General features: G+C 39.3%; 1 protein-coding gene across 12 annotated transcripts in view; it reads left to right on the top strand.

The window, feature by feature from the left end:
* Window positions 1-796: 796 nt before the first annotated feature.
* Window positions 797-24,202, top strand: part of KIDINS220 (kinase D interacting substrate 220) — a 128,843-nt gene continuing 105,437 nt past the window's right edge. For 8 of the 12 annotated variants that reach the window (XM_064295006.1, XM_064295002.1, XM_064295003.1 and 5 more), the window contains exons 1-6: window positions 797-911; window positions 10,941-11,074; window positions 17,262-17,360; window positions 18,374-18,472; window positions 20,463-20,561; window positions 21,953-22,054. In XM_064295006.1, coding sequence (XP_064151076.1) covers window positions 10,967-11,074; window positions 17,262-17,360; window positions 18,374-18,472; window positions 20,463-20,561; window positions 21,953-22,054 — 507 coding nt within the window. In that variant the 5' untranslated portion in view covers window positions 797-911; window positions 10,941-10,966. Of the gene's footprint in view, window positions 912-10,940; window positions 11,075-15,212; window positions 15,332-17,261; window positions 17,361-18,373; window positions 18,473-20,462; window positions 20,562-21,952; window positions 22,055-24,202 lie in introns of those variants that run through there. The other 4 variants (XM_064295005.1, XM_064294999.1, XM_064294996.1 and 1 more) reach the window with 2 other exon arrangements.

Below are 24,202 nucleotides of genomic sequence, written 5' to 3'. Positions count from 1 at the left end.
GAGGGTGAAGCCAGATGCCCGGGGCTCGCAGACAGAATGCGAGTGAGGAAGTGGAGAGAATGAGGCAGGCACCCCTCTTTCCAATAAACCTAGTTCTAAGTGAGACCAGGAGTATAAATCCGACAGGAATTGAAAGAAGGCAGAGAGAAAAGGGATTTGAACTGGTCTTAGTTTGCGATGTATTTGCAATGTCTTTTGAAGTTACAATTCCGGTTTATTTCTTTGAAGTTTTGATTACGATGGTTAATAACCAAAGAACCAAACCCGCTGCCCTCGAGTGGATTCCGACTCTTGGAGACCCTATAACCAAAAAAGTCAAACCTATTGCCTTCCAGTGGATTCCGATTCACAGCGACCCTACAGGACAGAGTGGAACTGCCCCCACAGAGATTCCAAGGAGCGCCTGGTGGATTCGAACTGCCGACCGTTTGGTTAGGAGCCGTAGCACTTAACCACTACTCCACCAGGGTAATAAAAGTGACATTGACCAAAAGAAAAAAAAATCACCTGATAAGCTTGCCAAACACATATTTGGACGCCAGTGGTAGGATGTGGACGGCTACAGAGCCGGCAGACCCTCGCTCTCGCTCTCCACCCTTCTCCCACCTCCGCCGAGAGGCAGTCGGCGGCCCCCTGCCCGCTCGGCCTCCTTCACGGGTCCTTCCTCCGCCCGCCCCGCAAGCGGCGGGACCAGGTGACGCCTGACCCGGCCCGGCCCGGCGGTCACGTGACCCGTCAGCTCCGGGAGAAAGAGGAAGATGGCTGCCGGGTGTGGCTGAAGCGACACTGTTGAGGCCGTCGGCTCTCCCTTTCGCGTTTCGCGTTTCGCGTTCTCTGACAACGCCTACGGCAGAGAGGGCCCTTTCCGCCCTGTGCCGGAGGCCGCCATCCTCGGGCGAGGTCGCGGGACGGTCAGTGTGGAGATCGGCGGACGGTGCCTTCGGCGGGTGGCTGGGAGGCTGCGGCGGCGGTGGGCAGTCTGGGTGGGGAGGACGCCGAGGGGAGGGACCCTGCTGGCGCTCTGGAGCCTCGGGGTTCGGTTCACTAGGCGAGTCAGCGTTTTCTGGGGCACCAGGAAGGTAAACAACAGCGGGGAGGAACCGGCTGCAGGTTTCTGGAACTTGGTTTCTCCAGTAGTCATTCTCCACTGGGGCGAGTGAGCGCCTCGGGCTGCGGAGGATGCTTGTGAGAATGATTTTTTTTTTTTCCTTTTACCAAGCAGCCGCTGGCACACTCACTACCTCGAGTATCCCTGTAGCTGGTAGCTCTGAGGCAGGAGCTTTAGGTTTGTCTTCCTGGGTTGGGTTGTATGTTATTCTCTAGCTTCGGGTTCATATGGGGCTTCCTTGCTGCATTGCATTGTGGCGGGCTTCTAAATGCCTCGCAAAATAGCAGTCATTGATTACCGAGCTTCGTTAAATCAGGAATATGATTTCTTTATAGGAAACGATTTTTTTTTTGTCAGCCAGTAATGTTGGATATTTTTTTCTTTTGAGTTGTGATATATAAAAAGGTTTAAACCAATGCAGAATATTTTCTTATTGATAACTGTTTATGAAGCCATCTCTGCTCACTAGAAGCGATTGTTAAAAAAAAAAAAAAAGAAAGAAAAAGGTAGCTTTCTTAGCCCTACCTTCAGAGATTACCATTCATTTACCTGGGGTGTGGCTCAGGAATCACCCCTTCGGGGTGATTCTAATTGATCCCTGCCACCACGTAGAAAACACTGAAGGCCAGACGTCTGCATTTTTTTTTTCAAAGCACCTTAGGGGATCAAGGTATGAAGCCAGGGTTGAAAAATGCTGCGGGAACGTTGTGTTCTTTGTTCTCCTCCATCTTTACTAGCGTGGACTACTTTCATCAGAATCATTTTGAGGTGCTTGTTAAAATGTCAGTTTCGGGGTCCCACCCCAGATCTACAGAATCAAATTCCCGGGAATAGGTTCTCAAATAATTCTGGACGCCCGCCAAGTTGAGAATCCTTGTTCTACAGCTACCTTTGTGTGAATGATTTCCAGGCCTGTTTTTCCAAATGCTGGGTAGGTTATTCCAACCCGGGTTTTTTTTAGCTCTTCAAATTAAGTCGTCTAAAGAACCCCACAACCCCATTCACCCATGTTGGGTGATGGGAGGGAGGGGGTGTTAACTCTACAGAGAAAAAGTCAACTTTCTGTTTTCTCAATGGCAACGCCATCTTCCAGCGACCTCCACTTGGCATCTAGTCATCTTTGACCTTTCCATCTCTAATTAGTCACATGGCTTCTTTTGTTTCTACATCCAGAATATCTCTTCTGGATATTTTGGTAGATCAAAAACAAGAGATTCTGTGTTGTTCAACTTAGTATTGCTCATTTGTTCTTAATTCCCCCCACCTGGTTGCCTGTCCCGTGGGCTCCCTGACTGGTATCCAGGGTTCTAATTTCTTTGTGTTTTCCAAGTTGGCCACTTAAGCTGCTGGGAGATTAATTTTTCTAGGATACATGTATGAATGTTTCATCCTCTTTCTGCTCAACTGTCGATTTCTCTACTTTATCTACTACTGTATCATTCAGGGCTGTTTGAAGACAAAGAACAGAAACTTACTTTTTTAACCTCTGGGAAAAAGAGGCTTATGGGACTGAATGGGAATGAGAATCCAAAGCGGCTTTGCTTTCTGCATCTGTCTCAGGGGCCAAATTTATCCTCTTAATTATAAGGAGCCTTTTTCTCTGTTTATATCTTTTACGTTCTCTCCCTGCTGACTGGCTTTCTTAAAACTGAATCATTTGATGCACATCCTGTAATGACTGGCTCAGACTGTGGTTTCTAATTCCCAGTTCTGGAGAGGAATCTGATTGACTCAGCTTATGCCCATCCCTGGTTATGGCTGATGGTAGAGAACATGGCAGTTGGGAGTGGCAGGGGCTGTGAGCAGGCAAAGTCCTACAGAAGAGGCATCTTTAGTACACCCATGCAGTTATTCAGTTCGATACAGTTATTTATTATGTTTTCACTAGTTCAGGCCCTGTAATAGATTCTCCAGAATATAAGAAGGAAGGAGCCTTTATCTTCGAAGAAACGACAGGTTTAACCATTTTAACTTTCTAGCCTCAGCTTTCACTTTTTGCTAAACGTTCCATCTATACTTTTTCCGTGTAAATATCACAAGTGAGTGGCCTTAACAAACAGAAATCTATTTTCTCCTAGTTTAGGAGCCTCGAAGTCCAAAATCAGGGAAAAGTCCAAAATCTAGGGGAGGGCTTTCTCTGTTGCCTAAGGTGGAAGATCCTTATCTCTTTTCAGCTTCTGTTCCTCGGTTCCTTGGTGGTCTTCATGGGTATGTATCTGCCTCTCCCTTGGTGCTTCCTTCTCTGAGCCTAATCTTTTTTTATATCTCAGAGGCAGTTGGCTTAAGATACACTTACTGATACGGTGTCATTAACATAACAAAGAAAGTCCTATACCCAAAAGGGATTACATCTCTAGGTATGCCTTGTTAAGTGCCGTCCAACTCATAGCGATCCCATGTGACAAGAGTAGAACAGTCCCATAGGGTTTTCTAGGCTGCAGTCTTTACTGGAGCAGACTGCCAGGTCTTTCTCCTGGAGAAATGCTGAGTGCATTCTAAGTACCAAACTGTTAGCTAGCAGTTAAGTGCTTAACCATTGTGCTGCGAGGGCTCCTTATCCACAGGCATAGGGGTTTAGAATTTACAACACATATTTTTGGGGGACACAATTCAATCTTTTGTTAGGTGCCGTCAAGTCGGTTCCGACTCACAGTGACACTGTGTACAACAGAACAAAACACTCCCTGATCTTATGCCATCCTCACAATTGTTGCTATGCTTGAGCCCATTGTTGCAGCCACTCTGTCAGTCCATCTTGTTGAGGGTCTTCCTCTTTTTTGCTGACCTTCTGTTTTACCAAGCATGATGCCCTTCTCCTGGGACTGGTCCTTCTTGACAACGTGTCCAAAGTATGTGAAACTAAGTCTCTCATTCTCTAAGGTGCATTCTGGCTGTACTTCTAAGACAGATTTGTTCATTTTGGCAGTCCGGGGACATTCAATATCCCATAATTGCCAACACCATAATTCAAATGCATTGATTCTTCGATTTTCCTTATTGTCCAGCTTTCACATGCATATGAGGTGACTGAAAACATCATTGCTTGGGTTAGGTGCACCCTTAGTCCTTAAGGTGACATCTTTGCTTTTTAACACTTTAAAGAGATCTTTTGGAGCAGATTTGCCCAATGTAATGTGTCCATTTGATTTCTTGACTGCTGCTTCCATGGGTGTTGATTATGAATCCAAGTAAAATGAAATTCTTGACAACTTCAGTCTTTCTCTGTTTATCAGGATGTCACTTATTGGTCGAGTTGTGAGGATTTTTGTTTTCTTTATTGTGAGGTATAATCCACCCTGAAAGCTGTAGTCTTTGATCTTCAACAGTGAATGCTTCAGGTCCTCATTTTCAGCAGCAAGGTTGTGTCATCTGCATATTGTAGGTTGTTAACGGGCCTTCCTCCAGTCCCGATGCCCTGTTCTTCATATAGTCCAGCTTCTCAGATTATTTGCTTAGCATGGAGATTGAATAAGTATGGTGAAAGGATACAACCCTGTCACACACCTTTCCTGACTTTAAACCACGCGGTATCCGTTTGTTCTGTTCAAACAACTGCCTTTTAGTCTAAGTACAGGTTCCTCATGAGCACAGTTAAGTGTTCTGGAATTCCCATTCTTCGCAATGTTACCCATAATTTGTTACGGGATCCACACAGTCGAATGCCTTTGAGTATTCAGTAAAACACAGGTAAATACTTTTTGGTATTCTTTGCTTTCAGCTAGAGGGTATAGTTTACAATAAAATCCACCCTTTTTAGTGTACAGTTTTGAGTTTTGACCAGGGCTTCCAACTGGTTTGTTCAGTTCAAACCCCTGCAGGTAATTTGCATTTCTAACAAGTTCCCAGGCGGTGCTAATACTGCTGGTTAGAGGCTAGTTTTGAGAACTACTGGTAGAGCAGTCATTCTCACAATTTATTATACATGAGAATCACCTGGGGATCTTGTTAAACTGTAGGCTCTGATTCAGTGTATCTGGGGAGGAAATGAAAATTCTCAGCAGGGGTCGAGCCATAACAAACAGATTTGAAGCCCTGGTTTGTAACTACTACCACAATCAAGATATAGCCCAGGGGGTTAGCTCCCCAGATTCCCCTGTACCGCTTTGCCATCATCTCATGGATCACCTTAGATCCTGGCAACCTCTGATCTGTTTTCTGTCAGAGTTCCCCCCTCCCTGAGTGTCATTACAAGGAATTATATAGCATATTAGTTTCTGCCTTCTCTCCCCCGAACTTAGACTTCCATCCCACGTACGGTATACCTTTACCCCAATTAAGTTTTTAATTTTGATGAACTCCAGTTTATCTGCTTTTTTCTTATGTGGACCATGCTTTTAGTCTTATAGCAAAGAAGTCGTTGCCTAATCCAGGGTCACTGAGGTTGTCTCCTAGAAGTTTGATGCTTTTAGATTTTATGTCTAGGTTTATTTGGAGATAGTATCTGTATATGGTGCAAGGCGTGGATAGAGGTTTGTTTATTTGCATGTAGATGTCCAGTTGAGGTGCCCCGGTGTCACAGTGGTTAAGCACTCGGCCGCTAACCGAAACATTGGTGGTCCAAACCCACCCAGTGGCTCTGTTGTTGAAAGACTTGGCGATCTGCTCCCATAAAGACCACAGCCAAGAAGACCCTGTGGGTGGGACCGCTTTACTTTGTCCCATTGGGTCGCTATGAGTCAGAATCGACTTGATGGCACCTAACAACAACAGATGTCCAGTTGCAGTACTATTTGTAGAAGAGACTACTCTTTCTCCATTGAATTGTCTTTTCACCTTTTTTGACTCAAATGACATGCTGTGTGTGTGTGTGTGTGTGTGTGTGTATACACATGTAGTTTTTTTTCTGGTGTGCGTATACACATGTAGTTTTTTTTTTTCTGGACTTTTTTTTTTTATTCAGTTCCACTGATGTCTATACTAAAAAAAACCAAACCCAGTGCCATCGAGTCGATTCTGACTCATAGCGACCCTATAGACAGAGTAGAACTGCCCCATTCAGTTTCCAAGGAGCGCCTGGTGGATTCGAACTGCCAACCCTTTGGTTAGCAGCCGTAGCACTTAACCACTATGCCACCAGGGATTTCCATTGATGTCTATACTATAGCTTTATAGTAAGTCTTGAAATCGGGTAATGGGGATCCTTCAACTTTGCTCTTTTTTAAAAAATTGTCATGGCTATTCCTAGTTCCTTTGCCTTTCCATATAAGTTGTAGAATTAGCTTGTTGGAATCTACAAAAAAAAAAAATCCTGTTAGGATTTTAATTGAGATTGTAACCTATAGCTAAATTTGGGGACTGTTGACATCTTAACAATATGGAATCTTTCAGTCTATAAATATGTTATATTTCTTTGTTTATTTAGGTCTTCTTGGATTTCTTTCATTAGAGTTTTGTAGTTTTCAGCATACTGATCTTTCGCGTATTTTGTTGGATTTGTACCTAAATAATTTCACAGTTTTTGGTGTGATTGTAATTGACACTTTTTTTCCTAAATTTTGACGTCAAATTATTCACTCCTAGTATATATATATATTTTTCCTTAGTTTATAGCTGTTCCTGTACTGGGTTGCTATGAGTTGGAATCAACTAAACAGCAGCAAGTTCGGGTTTTTTTTTTTGGTTCTGGGTGGCCCAAACGGTTAAGTATTCCACTACTAGCCAGAAGGTTGGTAGTTTGAACCCACCCAGAGGGCCTTGGCAGACGTGCCTGGTGATCGGCTCCCGAAAGGTCACAGCCTTAAAAACGAAACCCTGTGAAACAGTTCTGCTCTGCACACATGGGGTCGCCATGAGTTGGAATTGACTCAATGGCAACTAACAACAACAGTGTATAGGAAGGAGTCCCTGGGTGCTACACGTGGTTAATATGCTCCGCAGCTAACTGAAAGGTTGGAGGTTTGAGTCTACCCAGAGGCACCTTGGAAGAAAGGGCTGGCAGTCTTCTTCTGAAGAAGCAGCCATTGAAAACTCAGTGGCGCACAGTGCCACTTTGACGTACATGGAGTTGCCATGAGTCAGAGTTGACTTGGTGGCAACTGGTTTATTATGTAGAAATACAGTTGAATTTTGTATATTGACATTATATCCTGTGATTCTGTGAAACTTGCTTATTCTAGAATTTTTTTTGTTTTTTGGGTAGATTCTTTGGTGGTGTCTACATAGTCAGTTGTGCTGTGTATGAATCATTAAAAAAAAAAAAGCCCCTTGCCATAGAGTCGATTTCAACTCATAGGGACCCTATCGGACAGAGCAGAACTGCCCCCTAGGGTTTCCAAGGAGCTCCTGGTGGATTTGAACTGCTGTCCTTTTGGTTAGCAGCCATAAGTGCTTAACTACTCTAGCATCAAGGTTTCTGGTACAGTGGGATTATATTTCTTCCTTTTGTTTGTAGGCCTTTGGCTTCCTTTTTTATTGTGATGGCTATGACTTCCAGTATTACATTGAATAGCAGTGGCAGATTGGACATCCTCGTCTTGTTCCTTATTTTACGGGGAAGGTGTTCAGTCTTTCACTGTCAATATTAGCTGTAGGTTTTTTTGTAGATACTGTGTCAAGTTCCCCTCTATTCTTTTCTGAGAGTTTTTTCTTTTTTTAAAAAATTGTTAATGAGTTTTGGATTTTGATGTATGCTTATGCTTTTTCTGCATCATTTGCTATGATCCCGTGATTTTTCTGATTTAGCCTGTTAATATGGTAGATTACACTGATTGATTTTTTAAAAATATTGAACCAGCCCCCTTGCATCCTGGAATAAACCTGTATTAGTTTCCTAGGGGGAACCCTGGTGGCGCAGTGGTTAAGAGGTCGGCTGCTCACCAAAAGGTTGGCTGCTTGAATCCGCCAGCCACTCCTTGGAAACCCTGTGGGGCAGTTCTGTTCTGCCCTATAGGGTCACAGTGAGTCAGAATTTACTGATAGTGGGGTGCAGGTAGTTTCCTAGGGAGGTCCTGCAGGGTACAAACAGTGTGTACTTGACTACTAACCAAAAAGTTGGCAGTTTGAACCCACCAAGTGGCGCTGTGGAAGAAAGACCTAGCAATCTGCTTCCGTAAAGATTACAGCTGAGAAAACTCTATGTAGCAGTTCTACTCTGTAACACACGGGGTCGCCCTGAGAGGGAATGGACTCAACAGCAATGGGTTTGGTTGGTTTTTAGAGATGCGTTTGTTTTATTTATTTTTTATTATTTTATATTCTATTTTGGGTTTTCTGAGCTTCTTGGATCTGTGGTGTGATGTCTTTCATTATTTTTGTATAGTTTTTAAGCAGCTATTTAAATATTTGACTTCAAATATTTTTCTGCTCTGGCTCTGTCTCGTTCTCTTCTGGAATTCCAGTTGCACGGATGGTATACCTTTTGAATGTCCCCCAGTCCTTGGATACTTTGTTCTATTCTATTTTTCAGCTCTCCTTTTTTTTTCTGTTTTAGTTTGGGTCATTCCTTTTGACCCATCTTCAAGTTCTCTTCATTCTTCCTCCATGGGCTTAAGTCTGTTGGTGAAGAAAATACTGTGATCGTAGCTGTTTACTGAGTGAAAATTTAATCTTGTAGATACCACTGCTGTATCCCCAGAGCTGACAGAGTGGTGCTGAATAAATATTTGCTGACTGACTCAATGAAAAATCCTTTCTTAGGGGTGGACCTTGGTGTACTTCTCTGCAGATTGCAGCTCCAGCTCCATTCTTCCAAGGGCAAAGCTTTGGAATTATCCACAGCTCATTTCTATCTCTTGGACCACCCCGTAGGCTATTAAAAAAAAAAAAAAAGGCTATTAGCAATGGATAAAATGAAGTTCCTGCTCTTTTGGAACCTACATTCTAGTTGTGGCAGATAGTACACAAACAGTATGTTGTATTTCTGATGATAAATGCTATGGAGAACAATACAGCAGGGCTAGGAGGACGAGAGTGCTAGGAGTGTTGTGGAGTATGTGTGGGGTTGCTGCTGTTTCATATCAGATGGTCAGGCTAGACTTTTCTAATAAAGTGGCCTGAAGGAAGGGAGAAAGTGATCCACGTGCATATCTGGTGGGAGAGAAGTCTAGGCAGATGGAAATGCTAGAGCAGAGGCCCCAAGGTCAGACAGCAATTGGCACGTTCAGGCAACAGCAGGCAGTTAAGTGGGTGAGGGGAGAGTGGTAGGAGATGAAGGTCAGAGATATAACAGGAGACCATTCAGTTATGGTCGTCTAGGCCCTGGTGGTGCAGTGGTTAAGACTTGGCTGCTAACCGAGAGTTGGCAGTTGAGATCCACCAGCCACTCCTTGGAAACCCTATGGGGGCAGTTCTACTCTGTCCTATAGGGTCTCTGTGAGTCAGAATCAACTCAATGGCAACAAGTTGGTTTTTGGTTAGGCCAAGTTAGAAATACTTGATTTTACTTTGAATGCTTTGAGGAGCCAGGAGAGGGTTTTGAGCAACGGAAGGATGTCCTCTGACTCGGTACTATTCCAACTGTGGGTATTCTGCCAGCAGCATCAGCATCACCTGGGAACTTGTTAAAGGTGTAAATTCAGGGGCCACAGTTTAGAGCTACAGAATCAGAATCTCTGAGGGTGGGGCCCAGAAATCGGTGTTTTACAAGCCTCCAGGTGATTTTGATGTATGTTAAAGTTTAAGAAATTCTGATCCAATTTAAGTTTTCAAAAGATCCCTGTGGCTGTGGCTGTGTTGTGGAGGATAAACTGTATGGAAGGCAAAGATGGAAGCCAGGAGACTGGTTAGGAAGCTATCACGGGTAATCCAGATTAGAGGTGATGATGTTCGGAACAGGGTGGTAGTGATGGAGATGGCGAGTAGTAGCCAGCTATGAAATGTATTTTATATGTACAGCCAAAAGTATTTGCTGATACATTGATTGTAGGGTATGAGAGAAAGGGACAAATCATGCATAATTCCAAGATTTTGGGCCTCAAAAGGATGGAGCTGGAGCTGCCATTTCCTGAGATGGAGAAGACAACAGGAGAAGCAGTGGAGGACTGCCTTTTATTTGGTGGAAGGGGAAGTGAGGAAGCCTTGGGGTATGGACTGGGGTTCGGATTTCGGATGAGTTAAGATTAAGATAACCATGGGTCTTGAGAAGAGAGGGGTGGGTGGGCACTTTAATAGCCGAGCCATGGGTCATGTTTTTACTGCTGCCAGGGAGGTGTACAGGTATCCTCCGATTTTCGAAGTTCACTTTACTCCACTTTGCTTTTACGAAAGACCTACATTAGTACTGTTTTCACTAACCAAAAGAAATCCTAATAGGATTTTTGGTTTTTTGAAAAAAGGCAAAAAGCGGAGATAGTGTTCAGGGTTTGTTTTGCAGTGAGCCGTTAAAGAGGCAGCGCACACCCTGAGCAGCGAAAGTGGTGTTGCCAAACTCCTTCCCTGGGAACTACAGTCAGCATCTCAGCATCAGGCTGCCATAGCTTTGAACTGCGTGAGCATTTGTGCTTTATCTCGATTTATTTTGTGCGTCTGTTGGTAAGATGTGTCCTAAGGTATCAGAAAAGGCTAAGAGAGCTCGTAAGGGTATTATGTGTTACTTGCTACGATTTGGTAGGTTACTTTTGGGGTCTGGGAGTGCTCAGAAGTTTTTCCCATATAAATGAATGGTAATTGTGTCTTCGCTTTATGCCATTTTGGCTTACGAAAGGTTTCATAGGAAACACTCTACTTTTGGATAGTGGGGGAAACCTGTACTTATACAAGTTTAAAAATGGTAATATATGTAGTAGTACTTGTTTTTTTTTTCTAATCACAAATTAGTGATTTGTAACTAGAAACTTAGTAGTAGCTTTTTTCCTAATCACGAATTGCATGTATTTATCTGATTTACTTTTAACAGATACTGAAACAAAGCTTTCTGTGAAAATGTCAGTTCTGATATCCCAGAGTGTAATAAATTATGTAGAAGAAGAGAACATTCCTGCTCTGAAAGCTCTTCTTGAAAAATGCAAAGATGTAGATGAGAGAAATGAGGTAAGATCAAATTTCTAAACATGAACCTTTTTCACAAATAATTACTGACTGCCTTGTGCTAATGATAAAGGTAAGAGATACATAGTTCTTATGCTCAGTTGCATTGGGCATTACTTACATACTTCACGATTTAATAATTTCTTATAATTAAAAATATTTCAAATTTCATGTTTTTTAAATGCATTTTTAACTTATATAAATGCTTGGATATTGAATTTGTGACTTTATTGTACTCATGGAATAATCACTATTCAAGAAGTCTGATCACTAATATTCAAAGTGCTTCTAGAAAGCATAAGAGAGTATCTAGACCCAATCTTCCTATAAATAGATTAACCAGATAAAATTAGGATTTTTTTTTTGAAATGTTTTCTTTCATGGTGCCCCAGCTGTCTCCTTGGTTGTTCATTTCATACACCTTAAGATTTTAAGTGCCATGTATCTTTCAGAGACAGTTAAATAGGTCCATGGGTTCTGTTTAATAAGCCAGAGAAGTGTATAGTTGCTGTTTTTGTTAAATTAGTTACTTCTGCTTAACAGTATGAGTAAATAATGAACAAACTGAAAATTATTGGCTGTGACAATTTAGAAACAAATAAACTTTTTGTATGAATTGTTTTAAGTGCAAAGTATGTGTGTGTTTTTTAAAACTTAAGGAAGATAACCCTGTTTCTTACAACTGTATTTTCAGTACAACGGAATGTTTTTGCTTTTTGTTTTATCTGTGGATGAGATGAATGAGGAGTGACTTATGTTATCTAGCCATTCAAAATGTGTGTATGTGTGTGTGTACGTCTCTGTGTGTATGTAGACTTGTAAAGAATTTTATTTAGGAATGTTTTTAAAGCTGCCGAATCAACAATTATTACTTAAAAAAATATATATATATTTTTGGACGTGGCAGACCTAATTTCGTTGAACGTTAAACTCTCTCATTAAAGAAGTCTCGATACAAAAGTTTTATTACCGAATAATGTTGTTGTTGTGTGCCGTCAAGTCAATTCAGACTCATAGGTCATTTTAAAAAAAAAAATTATTGTGTTCTAGATGAAAGTTTACACAGCACATTAGGTTCCCATTTAACAATTTTTATATACATTGTTCCATGACGTTGGTTAGAATTTTCATAATGTGTCAGCATTCTCATTATGTCCATTCTGTTTATTCTGTTTCCTTTGATCTAGCTTCCCTTTCCCTCCTTATCTTCTCATCTTTAGCTTTTGGGTAAATGTTGACCATTTGGTCTCATATAGTTGATTGTTTAAGAGAACACATTACTCAGAGGTGTTATAAGCCAATCTGTTATTTGGCTGAAAGGTGACCTCCAGAAATAGCTTTAGCCAAGTTGAAAGGGTATCTTAGGGTGATAATCTTGGGGGTTCCTCTAGTCTCTTACTGGTATAGTAGGTCTGGGTTTTTTTAGGAATTAGAATTTTGTTCTACATTTTTCTCCCATTCTATCTGGGACCTTCTATTCTGTCCCTCGTCAGAATGGCCAGTAGTGGTAGCTGGACACCATCAAGTTCTTCTAATCTCAGGTTAGAAGAGGCCATGGTTCGTGTGGGTTGTTAGTCCTATGGACTAGTTTCTTCTTTGAGCCTTTGATTTCCTTTGTTGTCTTTTGCTCCAGACAAGTAGAGACCAATAGTTGTATCTTAGATGAGCACTCCCAAGCTTTTAAGACCCCAGATCCTACTCACCAAACTAGTATGTAGAACATTATATTTATAAACTATGTTATGCCAGTTGACTAAGTAGTCCCACGAGACTGTGGTCCTAAGCCTTTTAACCGAGTAAACCAATCCTGTGAGTTGTTTGGATATGTCTAGGACATCTCCGTAACTGTGCCCCCGTGTGCTTTATTACATATATGCATATGTAGTGCACACTAACATGAATATACATATGCCTACAGGTAACACCTGTACATGAATGTGGGTTTACTTGCATATGCCTTCCTTTAGCTAATGTTTTTTTTTGAGTATTAATTATGCACTGTGGTATTTTGTGTATCTCAGCTCATTTAATTTGCAGAACAGCTCTATAAAAAATAATACTGAATTACAGGTAATTCCTCAGTTTCCTATCTAAGATATTATCTGGTGGAGTCCAAATTTAAACCCTGTTCTTTTTGACTTCAAGCAGACTATAATCTGTTTATACTCTACTGCCTTACTTTGAGTCTTCAGAATAAAGTTCATTTAATTACAATGCCTGTATTTGCAATGGCTCTATAATTGAACAAAATGTATTTTGGTTAATTAACTTAATTATACCCTTCTATTTATTTATTTTTATCATTACAAATAGTCAGGAAATGTTATAACTAGATAAGGAATAAAATTTATAATTGGAGGTTTGTTCATTGTTATAAAAGAATTATAGAAGTAGTTACTTTTTAGTATTTGTTAGCATATTTGGTATAATTAAGTGATTTTTTTTTTTAAAGTAAACTTAAAAAGATTTAAGTTTTGCTTCGTAGACCTTAGGGAATATTGAGAAAGTAGCTTCATTGAAGGGAGAAATATATCACATCAATAAGCATAAAATTATATTAGTTTTATTGCTATGAAGAGTGAAGCATATTTGATGAGGGCTTAGCTTGGCATCATGCATAACGTACTAAATGAATATTATTATATCTAGTTTAACACTGTACCAATTTTAAGTTGCAATTTTACAGTAATTTGGAACTATCTAGGATTGTTCTATTATGGCTGAACGTGAAGGTCAAGGATAAAATAGCTTTGTCAATACCTTTTTTTAGCCTCTTGATTCTATAACTTTGGATAAAATTGCACTTTTATAGAAATATTAAAGCCATTTGGATTTCCCCCTCCCCCTTTTTTGCTTCTATAACTATTTAATGTTTTTAGGTTGTCAGTGTAGTCACTAAATTGATTAAGCAAGAACTATTAGAATGGATAGGATCTATTTTGTTAAAAGACTCAGTTTATAAAGGTGACTACTCTTTTATCTTTGAAGATCTAATAAAACTTCATGGTGACTTTTCTCGAAAATCATTTGTCTTATTTGGTAGTGTGGCTTTAAAAGGTCTATCACTTAAGAATTGCATTCGACAACAAGTAATAGCTCCTGAAGTAGTGGCTTAGACAAATTGAGGATTTTAGTTTTCTCACATGACAAGCTGAAGGAGCCATTCCAAGATGGATGTGGTAGTGTGGAAAGAAAAATTTAACCAGTGAGTTAGACTTAACAGGGTTTATTGAGTAATAAGCTATTGGAGAACATGGAGCATTAAACCCCAAGATGGGAAGGGACTCGTTCAGACAGTGCACATGCAGGGTTTTTAACAGCAGTTAGGGGTTTCCAGTAGGGAGGTTACAGTGACTGACTCTTAGGTATGTTGTTAATTGAAAGAAGGGTCTTAAAGCAGTGGTCTTTCTGTCATTGTTTTGTAATATACTTGTCTGTTTTTTTAATATGGTGAGTCAGAAACACCCTTCATTGTCCAGCTGTTTTCTGGCAACGTTCCTGCATTAGAACGTTTTGAAAAACACCCTGTCCTCTCAAGATTTGTACCTGGTACAAGTGGCCGTCTTGATTTATTGTTCTCAGAAAGGTTTACACCTGGCACGGACAGCCATTCATTTTAGTTCAATATTTAACAGTGGCTTCATAATATAAAAAAAAAAAAAATTTTTTTTTTTTTTTTCCATAATATCATGAAGGACCCAGGCACCTTCCTCCTGGCCACTCCTCACTATGTGCCTTTTACTTCACATCAACCATCTGGATACAACTCCAGCGTTGTATCCACATATGAGGCCAAAAGAAGAAAAAAGGCACAGGCCAGCTGAGTTGGTCCCCTTAAAGAGCTTTCCTGGGAGACCTAGCCAGTGACTTCAGCCTAAGCCAGAGCAGTGTCACATGATGATATCTAGCTGCAAGTGAGTCTGAAAAATAAGGAATTTTGTTTTTTAAGCTAGGTACAATGCCACCCTCAACAAAATCATGTCCCTCTGGTTATTGGATAGGCAGCTACCAATTTATGCAAGACAAAATTATGGCTATTCAAGTGTTTTGTTTGGCTTGTTTCTAGTTAATCAAGTTTATGTTGTCTTATTTGTGTTGTAGGTAATAGTACCACATTTACATTATTTGTCAAATATTCTAGAAACATCTATCTGGTGGTCAGGCTTCTGACTGTGAACTACCTGAAATGCAACTGGAACTGCAGAAAGTTAACAGAAAAGTTCTCTGAGTCTTTGGAATTACTGTTTTGAAAGCTATGAGGTAAAAGTCATGTATTCTCGGGGCTGCAGATTCAGAATTTATTGGCTTTAATTTTTTTATTAGATCAATGGCCTTGATATCTTACTTTTTATCACAGTCAGTGAGAAGGGACAAGGATGTTGTAGAAGGTATGCCAACAGAAGTTAGAGCTGACAGGCGTGCGTGGTGTGATAACTGATGGTCATAGTTACGACTCAGAATCATAAATACAATGTCTAAGGTAATTGGTTTAAGAAGGTAGCAGTGTATGCATTGCTTTTTAGAGTGATGATAGTCGTGAAAGTTTTAATCAGATTTGATGCTTAAAGGAGAAGCTTTTTCGCCGGTTTGCATGTAAGACTCTGCGTAATAACCTCATTCTCTAAGGACCCTGATTGAATGACAGGTGACTATAATATTTAGGATACATCGTTATATACAAATGTCTGTATTTAGTGTGATTATTCTTGGTACTTCATTTAAACCAGATTTGTGTTTAACACTTGTGCTATTCTTATAACAGCATCATCATATTTTGCCAGTTATTACAATAATTTGCTTGTTTGTGTATTATATTTGAGACTGCCTGCTCATTTACTCAACAAATATTTGAGTGCCTGTGTGGCAACCATTGTCGCTCATACTGGAGGTAACGGTATGAAACAAATCAACAAAGATATGCTTCCACCCTCATGGAGTTTTAGGCCTTTAGGGGAAATAGACAATAATCAGTTAATTACACAAATGAAAATGTAATTATAAACAAAGATTAGTGTAGTAAGGGAAACTTACAGGGGATCGGTGAGGGAGAGGCTCTTTGATTCAAAAGCAGACGGGTGGGTGGTAATTATTTGGATGGTGCGAGGGACACATTTGTCTGAGGACCTGAGGTGGGAAAGAGCATGAGGCTGCATTAGTGGAGAGGAAACGGCACCGGGCGAGGCTGAGAGGTAGGTGCTGTGGCCTCTCCGCCACTCACCACTCAGGGCTTTAGTCAGCCATGGTAAAGATTTTGGTTCTTATCCAAAAGAACCCTGGGAAACCTTTGAAGAGTTTAAAACAGAGGAATGATGTGATCAGATTGGCATTAAAAAAAAAGTGCATATTTTCCCCCACACTGATATACAGGCAACAGGTAGATGCTTAAATAAGTGTTTGCCTAATTAAACTTAATTTTGGTGTAAAGTTTTTCTTATATACCTGAGTATGTTTTAGTACCTTAAATATCATCACAGTTTAACCCTGTGCTTCCTAACCTGATTCATGTCATGGCGGACACAGAGAATGAGAATGTTTGTACTGCCCTCTGGGGTAAATGGACAAGCCTTGCCCCTGGAGGGGACTTGCCCCACTGTGTCCAGGGCTGAGGGGTCACTGTCTCTGAACTCCTGTCACTCATTCTTAGCACACAGGCTGAGAAACCCGGATTTGACTAACAGGGCTTTAGGTTTAATCAATGACCGTTGTAAGGGAAGGCTTGAAGACTATGTGTATTGTGTGTAACACCTGTGTTGTTTTTGTTTTTTGTCTCCAGTTCTGTCTTAGATAAAAATCTTATAGGAACAATTAAAAACCACATTCTATATTGTAGTCTACCTGTGTTGTTAGAAAGTTTGATTACCATAGGTATCCTGAGATTTTTAAATGCATTGCCGTGATTACGTCCCAGATCCTGGTATTGTATATGGTTACTTATTTTGAGTGAAAATTGCCCTGCCACTAACAGATTACTAATGCTGCAGAGCTGTGGTAAGAAAAATTATGTTTCATTTTCTCTTTGGCTTTTAAATTATTAGTATGAAAACTTAAGGTTTCAAAACTGTTTCTAAATTAGTAAACAACTAGTGCTTAGCATTCCTTCATGAAATTGTACGTGTCATATATTTAACTGTGGTGTTTTGGTAAAAGTACAGCATCTTGACAAGTTACCTGTGCCTCTTATATTCTCTAGTGTGGCCAGACTCCGTTGATGATAGCTGCTGAACAAGGCAACCTGGAAATAGTGAAAGAATTAATTAAGAATGGAGCTAATTGCAATCTGGAAGATTTGGTATATATTAAAATAATTTACTTCTTTGTCTTTTTCTTTTCATCAGCTTTGCTACTTCTTTATTTATAAGAAGTAATTCAGAAGTAATAGATTACAAAGTATGCTTTCAGATCTGTCTCAGCTTTGCCTAATGTGCTAAATCACCTTTTAAAGGGTTAATGCAAGAGAGAAATTTCTGCTTTTACAGCAGGGTTTCAACTCTTCATGTTTTTTATATATATAGATGGCATTGGCTGAATAGGGAGCACATATACATAAAATTAAGTGCCTGTCTAGAAAATCTCTCTATCTCTATGTCCTGTTGTTAAATAACTTCTCATAATGGTAACTTAGTATAAATATCGTTATATATGATAATGTCTGGAAAGATGTGTTACCTTCTGATACCACTTCTGAGTGATAAATCACTGTTCTAAGGGGCTTATGTTGCTTCTCATTTTCCTGGAATTTTTTTAGAAGGCCACACAGTCGAATATTTTGTATTGAATTGAATGATCATTTGAATTAAGTTATACATGAATAAAAGCTAGGGTAGGATGCCTGTATTCTTTATTTAAAAAATAAAAGAGAATACTTCTGTTCTTTATCACATAGTTTCTAAACTCATGGTACAGGGATCACTCTAGTTCAAGAAGCTGTGAATATGCTCTTTAATCTGATTACAGGCTCTTTAATTTCAATTTACAGTAGTGGCCACTAGCCACAAGGATTAGCTTTAAGGTTTTGATAGTCATCTTTCCTCCTTTTTAAAAATTACAGTCTGTGATTAGACGTCCAGTGAAAGGACTGAACAAACAGTTGTGAAACTGTTCTGCACTAGTAGTAGTAATACAAGTCCACGGATAAATTCTGAAGAGAATTTCTGTGTGAGGTTATTTTAGAGTAGTTTAGTGTGGGTCAGATCATGTCGACTTGGTACGATCATTTGGTATGTAGATTCAAATTTATTTTTCCTCACCTTGAAATGTCATTTTTGGCTTTGACATGGTAACATTCTTGTATGTGTGTTCAAGGATAACTGGACAGCACTTATATCGGCTTCAAAAGAAGGGCATGTCCATATTGTGGAAGAACTGCTCAAATGTGGGGTTAATTTGGAGCACCGAGATATGGTACGTGCACACCTTATGATAGCTTATTGGTTAGCTGAGATCTTATTAACAGTAAGAGATGTGTGCAAAATTGTGTATTTTGATGTGTGACTATCTTTAGGATTTGGAACTAGGCGTTGAAGTGACTCTCAAGAATGCTTTAAAACCCAGGTGATATAATGTATCTCTTTTAGAATATTTTTGGTCATCATTTTAAGTTTATTTCTGCATACACAACTCTAAAATATTGTTAAAAACAACTCCTTGCTCTTTTAAATTTGTATCAGTGTTTCAGAACTTCGGGAAAAAAAATTGTTTCCTTTAGATAGGACTTTACAAGGGACTTGGTATACTTCTAAAAACTATTTAACTGTTTAAAGTTATAATTTTCAGGGTGATAATTATAAATTCATTTTTAAAATGTAATTCTGCTCAGACATGCTGTTTATACACATCACAGGCTTAACAAGATACAATTCTTAATTATCACTTGGCTGGCTTTTGAACTTGCCATCTGGTTAAAGCGTGGAAGTGAAAAAAGGGATTGTTTCTGGTGAATTTATTCTGTAAAATGTCTAACCTTTTTTAAAAAGTTAACTTTAACAGTAGAAGAGAGGGAAGAAATTATCTGCCTTGATGTATGAAACATACATATATTACTAACTGATGGCCTGCTTTGTAAGGTACAAGTTGTCTGACTTAAAAAACAAAAACAAAAACTGCAGTATTCTACCATCTTGTATTTTAGTAGTGTATTATAATTTACATAGTAGTTTTACCTCCATAATGTTATATTTATTCTCAAAACTTGGCAAAGTGGTATACTCATTTTTATAGGAAGACATAGGGAACTGTATTCTACCTATTTTTTAAAAGTGTGTACAGTTCTTTTTGCTTTAGCATTACAGTATCCAGGAAAACTACTGCTTTCCACAGTTACTTAGGTCAACTTCTAAGTAATTGTGTGGTTTTGCAATTCAGTTGTAATACAGTTAGATTCATTTGCCCCAGTCTGTATTCTGTTTTTCTTCTCCATAGCCTGGTTGATTTTAAAACATTTACATACAGTTAAATTCACTTTGTGCAATGTATAGTTTATGGGTTTTGACAAATGCATAGTTTTGTATCCACCATGGCAGCTCCACGCGGACAATCCCATCACTTCAGTAGCTCCCTCATGTTCTCCTTTGTAATGAAGCCCTCTACCCACTCTCCAACCCATGGTGACCGCGATCTGTTTCCTCTCTGTGTCATTTGCCTTTTCCAGAGTAGGTCAATTATATATATATATTTTTATTCCTTTTTTAGAGATGACGAAACAGGAAGAGAAGGATAAAGGGATTTATATTCTCAAGACCAGATGTGAATTTGTCCAAGTATTAATTAGGAAAAAAGCCCAAAACATTTATCCCTCAGTGTGATTTGATGGCATTAGTCATTTGTATTGAATTGTGTCGTAGTTGAAGAGAAGATTGCTTCTGTAGTTTAGAAAATAGAAAGTATCACGCTGTTGATTCATACTTTTCCACTCATGAAAGTGAGAATCGAGAGATCATTGTCTGAGCATCCTCCCCAATTTTGCAAGAGGTACTATAATGAGCTAGGATTTAAAAGGATGTGTTTAATGCAGGAGCTAAATATGATCACTTGAATCTCTCTTTGGATCATGTCTACACTCATACAAGGAAGAGAAATCTAGTCTGAAGAAAAAGTTTTATATAACCAAAATAGGTTTTAGGAATTTGGAAGAGTTCATTATGAATATTCCCTATTTTGACTTTCATATATAGTTTAAACTTTAGAGTAATCCTTCGTGGAATTAAGAGATTTGGCTTATTTCGTATACTATTGTATTTTTCTCTGCAGATTTTGGAAATTTAAAAGTATATAGTATTGCCTTCATAAAACTGTAGTTTTATGAAGAATATTCACAGCAAGAACTTCATTAGTGGCATTTTTATGCTTGGAGAAGATCCAAAGTTTTATTTTCCTCCCCTCTTTTTTTCTTTAGGGAGGGTGGACAGCTCTCATGTGGGCATGCTATAAGGGCCGCACCGACGTAGTACAGTTGCTTCTTTCTCATGGTGCCAATCCAAGTGTCACTGGTCTGGTAAGCGTTAACAAAAAACTCATTTGTAATGTAAGCACTACGTTGTCTTAGGGAACACTTAACCGTGATTATACTTTAGACTTTGTAGTAGATAGATGTTATTTGCATTTTATTAAAGATAATAATGTAGAATGTGATTTCAGAACCCAATGATGAGAAATTTTTCTCAAACTAAGTTTATTTCTCAAATTTGTCAATATAAAGGCAGCTCTTAGAGCTTATAATGTTAACTATAATTATATAATATTTCAAAAGGAAAATTTGAAATCCTTAGTTATCTTGCCTGTTTTACGTGGCAATGCATTCTTAATCTGAACTTTAAAGAAAAGAGACATTTGTCTAGGCATTTACCAAGTAACATGCCATTTTTCTGTACATTCTGAAAGTGTACATGCAGTACTTTGCCTAAGACTCTATCTCAGAATGAATATTGAGGGAGTGTTTTATTAAAGTTAATGGAAGGACTGTATAAGAAAGATTTCACACTCCTTGTATTAGTCTTGCCTATTGGCTAATCCCATTAAATGTGTTGAATCTATAAAAAGAAATGTGTTCGTAATGTACATTTATTTAAAGTTGAGTGCATCCTTAGTTGTCAGTGATATGTGATGAGTATTAGTTGTTTTCAGCCCTTTCGTTGCCAAATTTTTCTTTAAAAAATTTTTTTAATATCATGTGCTTTCAGTATTGGGATGCGTAATTACTGAGTGTGTTTAAAAATTTTTGGTTGGTAGTATGTATTTTGAGAAATGCAATCTGGCAATACAATCTGCCAGTGAGACTAGTGGCGCTGTGGCACTACTGATCTGTGGCATGACAGTATGCCAGTGGGACCTAGAGAGAGATTTACTGTGGGTACCTTTCCAAAACAAACCCATCAGGGCTCCCTCACTATCACACAGGCAAGCCATAATTATGCTTGCAAGCCTTATCTCACAGAAATAAAGGGAAACAAGGCAAAAGTTTACAAAACTAACACATCCAGGAAGCGTTACCTAGAATGCCCAACCTGTAAAACAATGAGGCTCCAACTCTGGTCTGCTGAGCTTCATGCATTTCAAAAGGGACCCACCTTGACACTAAATGTATTATAACTGGAATAACACCTTGCCACTGAGGTCCAGAGGCATAAAAAGTGGCTGGCAAACCGTTTATGTCAATGGCAATGAAATTGAAGTGGAAAGTGGTCTGTAACTTGATTTTTTTTTTTTAATTCTTGCTTTGTATTGCTCCCTTTGACATTTACTTAGCAAATGCGTCTGCGGATACCAGCCTAAAAGATTTTCTTTCTGTCTTTTTTCTTCCTTTCTTCTCTTGCCTCTTTCCTTCTCTCTCTCCCTTCCTCCCTTTCTCCCTACCCGCCTACCTACCTACTTACCTATCTATCCCAGCAGTACAGTGTTTACCCAATCATCTGGGCAGCAGGGAGAGGCCATGCAGATATAGTGCATCTTTTACTGCAAAATGGTGCTAAAGTCAACTGCTCTGATAAGGTAGGTCTGATAACACAGATTACAATCCATATTATCTCCACTCAGTGTATCTAAGTTTATAAGCATTTTCATATGACCTTATGAAACTCCCCTAGTGTATCTTATATTTAGCACATTAATGTATTTTATATAGATGCTCACCTTATAGATGGTGGCCTTATACATACTATGTATTATTGTCCTTCCAGTGTTTTTTTATGTTCATCATGGTCAAGAAAACAGACAGGAGTTGAGGTCTCCTTGTCTTCATCAAATCCTTTTTTTTGCTCTTGTAACTGGTCTTCTTAATTCCTATCCACTTTCTCTGTGTGGTTGCTAGAATGATCTTTCTGAAATGCAAGTTTGATTATCTCTCTCGTGCTTAAAATCCTAAGTCATATTTCTCTGATACCATGTATGAAAATAGGCCTTGCCTACCTTTCTGTCTTTTTCTCCTGCTACCTGTATCCTAAACTACCTTGCATGTAGCCTACCAAATGACTTGTAGGTTCCTGCACTCCTCTTCTTAACCCTTGCATGCCTTTGCACGTGTGAGATGTACTTCTGCTCCTTTTTGCCTTAACTTTAATTCATCGCTTAGACTCAGATGGTTTGGGATCACCTCCAGAAAGCCCCTCAGTATTTTGTCCTGTTTGTTTTCGTGTCCTCAGTCCTCACCTCAAACATTTAATAAATATTTGTCTAATAACATCATTCCTTCCTGCCTTGGGAGAGCTTTGATGGCTTGCACTATTCCAGGATAAAGCCCAGACTTCTCAGTTTGGCCCCAGCCTACCTTCCCGGGCTCCTTTCTTGCCTTTCGTCTCCGTCTACAAGATGCTTTAAGGCATAACAGATTGCCTAATAAATAGCCTGTGAACTTTTATGAATTTCTGTGAATGGGCCTTTGTTTATTTCATTCCCCCTGCTGGGAATGTTCTTACTGCCTCCTCTGCCTGGTGAATTTCTGTTTGTTTTCCAAGACTCAGTTGAGGTGTTACCTCCTTTGTTAAGTCTCTTAGCTTACTTAGTCAACTTAGGTGCCACTTCCTCTACTGTCAGCACTCTCTTTATGTACCTCTAATAGCACACATAACCCCAAAAACCAAACCCACTGCCATTGAGTCGATTTCGACTCATAACGACCCTATGGGACAGAGTAGAACTGCCTGGTAGAGTTTCCAAGGAGCTCCTGGCGGATTTGAACTGCCGACCTCTTGGTTGGCAGCCGTAGCACTTACCCACTACGCCACCAGGGTTTCCGTAGTGCACATAGTGGGCTGCATTATATGAGTGATTTATATGTCTCTCTTTCCACTAGAGTGTAAGTTTCATGAAGGTAAGGAATGCTCCTTTTTTTTTTTTTCCATTTTTGTACTTCTTTTATTTCCATTAACTGCCTTAAAACTTGGCACATGGTAGGTAATCATCTTTTCAAATGAATGATAATTTAACTAAATACAGGGAAACAACTTTTACTTATGAATTTTTTTTTTTTTTTGTGCTTAGAATAGACTCTGAGCATAAACTTCTTTAAACAGTATTGCTTAACCCTATGACGGTGTGGGAAATCTTCCACGTCTTTACCTGCATGGTAGTTATATGGGTATATGCGTATGTAAAAAATTTTCAAGTAATACCCTTAAAATTAGCGTACTTTATGCTCTTTGCTCTATTGATATTATGCCTCATTTTTAAAAAGTGTTACGTAAAGTAATAGCTTGATGAGGACTGTAAGGAAACTTATAAATATTTATAATATGACATTTAAAAACATTGTATTTGGAATGGTTTGCTAATTCAGATTGACTATCTGCTAGTTCAGATTAGCGAGCTTTTATTTATTTTTTTTATTTTGTCTTGTGTTTTTTTTTTTTTTTATTAACTTTTATGGAGCTTCAAGTAAACGTTTACAAATCAAGTCAGTCTGTCACATATAAGTTTACATACATCTTACTCCGTACTCCCACTTGCTCTCCCCCTAATGAGTCAGCCCTTCCAGTCTCTCCTTTCATGACAATTTTGCCAGTTTCCCACTCTCTCTATCCTCCCATCCCCCCTCCAGACAGGAGATGCCAACACAATCTCAAGTGTCCACCTGATATAATTAGCTCACTCTTCATCAGCATCTCTCTCCCACCCACTGTCCAGTCCCTTTCATGTCTGATG

This window comes from Loxodonta africana, chromosome 12 (genome assembly GCF_030014295.1).
Source record: "Loxodonta africana isolate mLoxAfr1 chromosome 12, mLoxAfr1.hap2, whole genome shotgun sequence".
Taxonomy (NCBI): domain Eukaryota; kingdom Metazoa; phylum Chordata; class Mammalia; order Proboscidea; family Elephantidae; genus Loxodonta; species Loxodonta africana.
The sequence above is the reverse complement of the archived record's forward strand: the minus strand, read 5'-3'. Positions and strand labels throughout refer to the sequence as shown.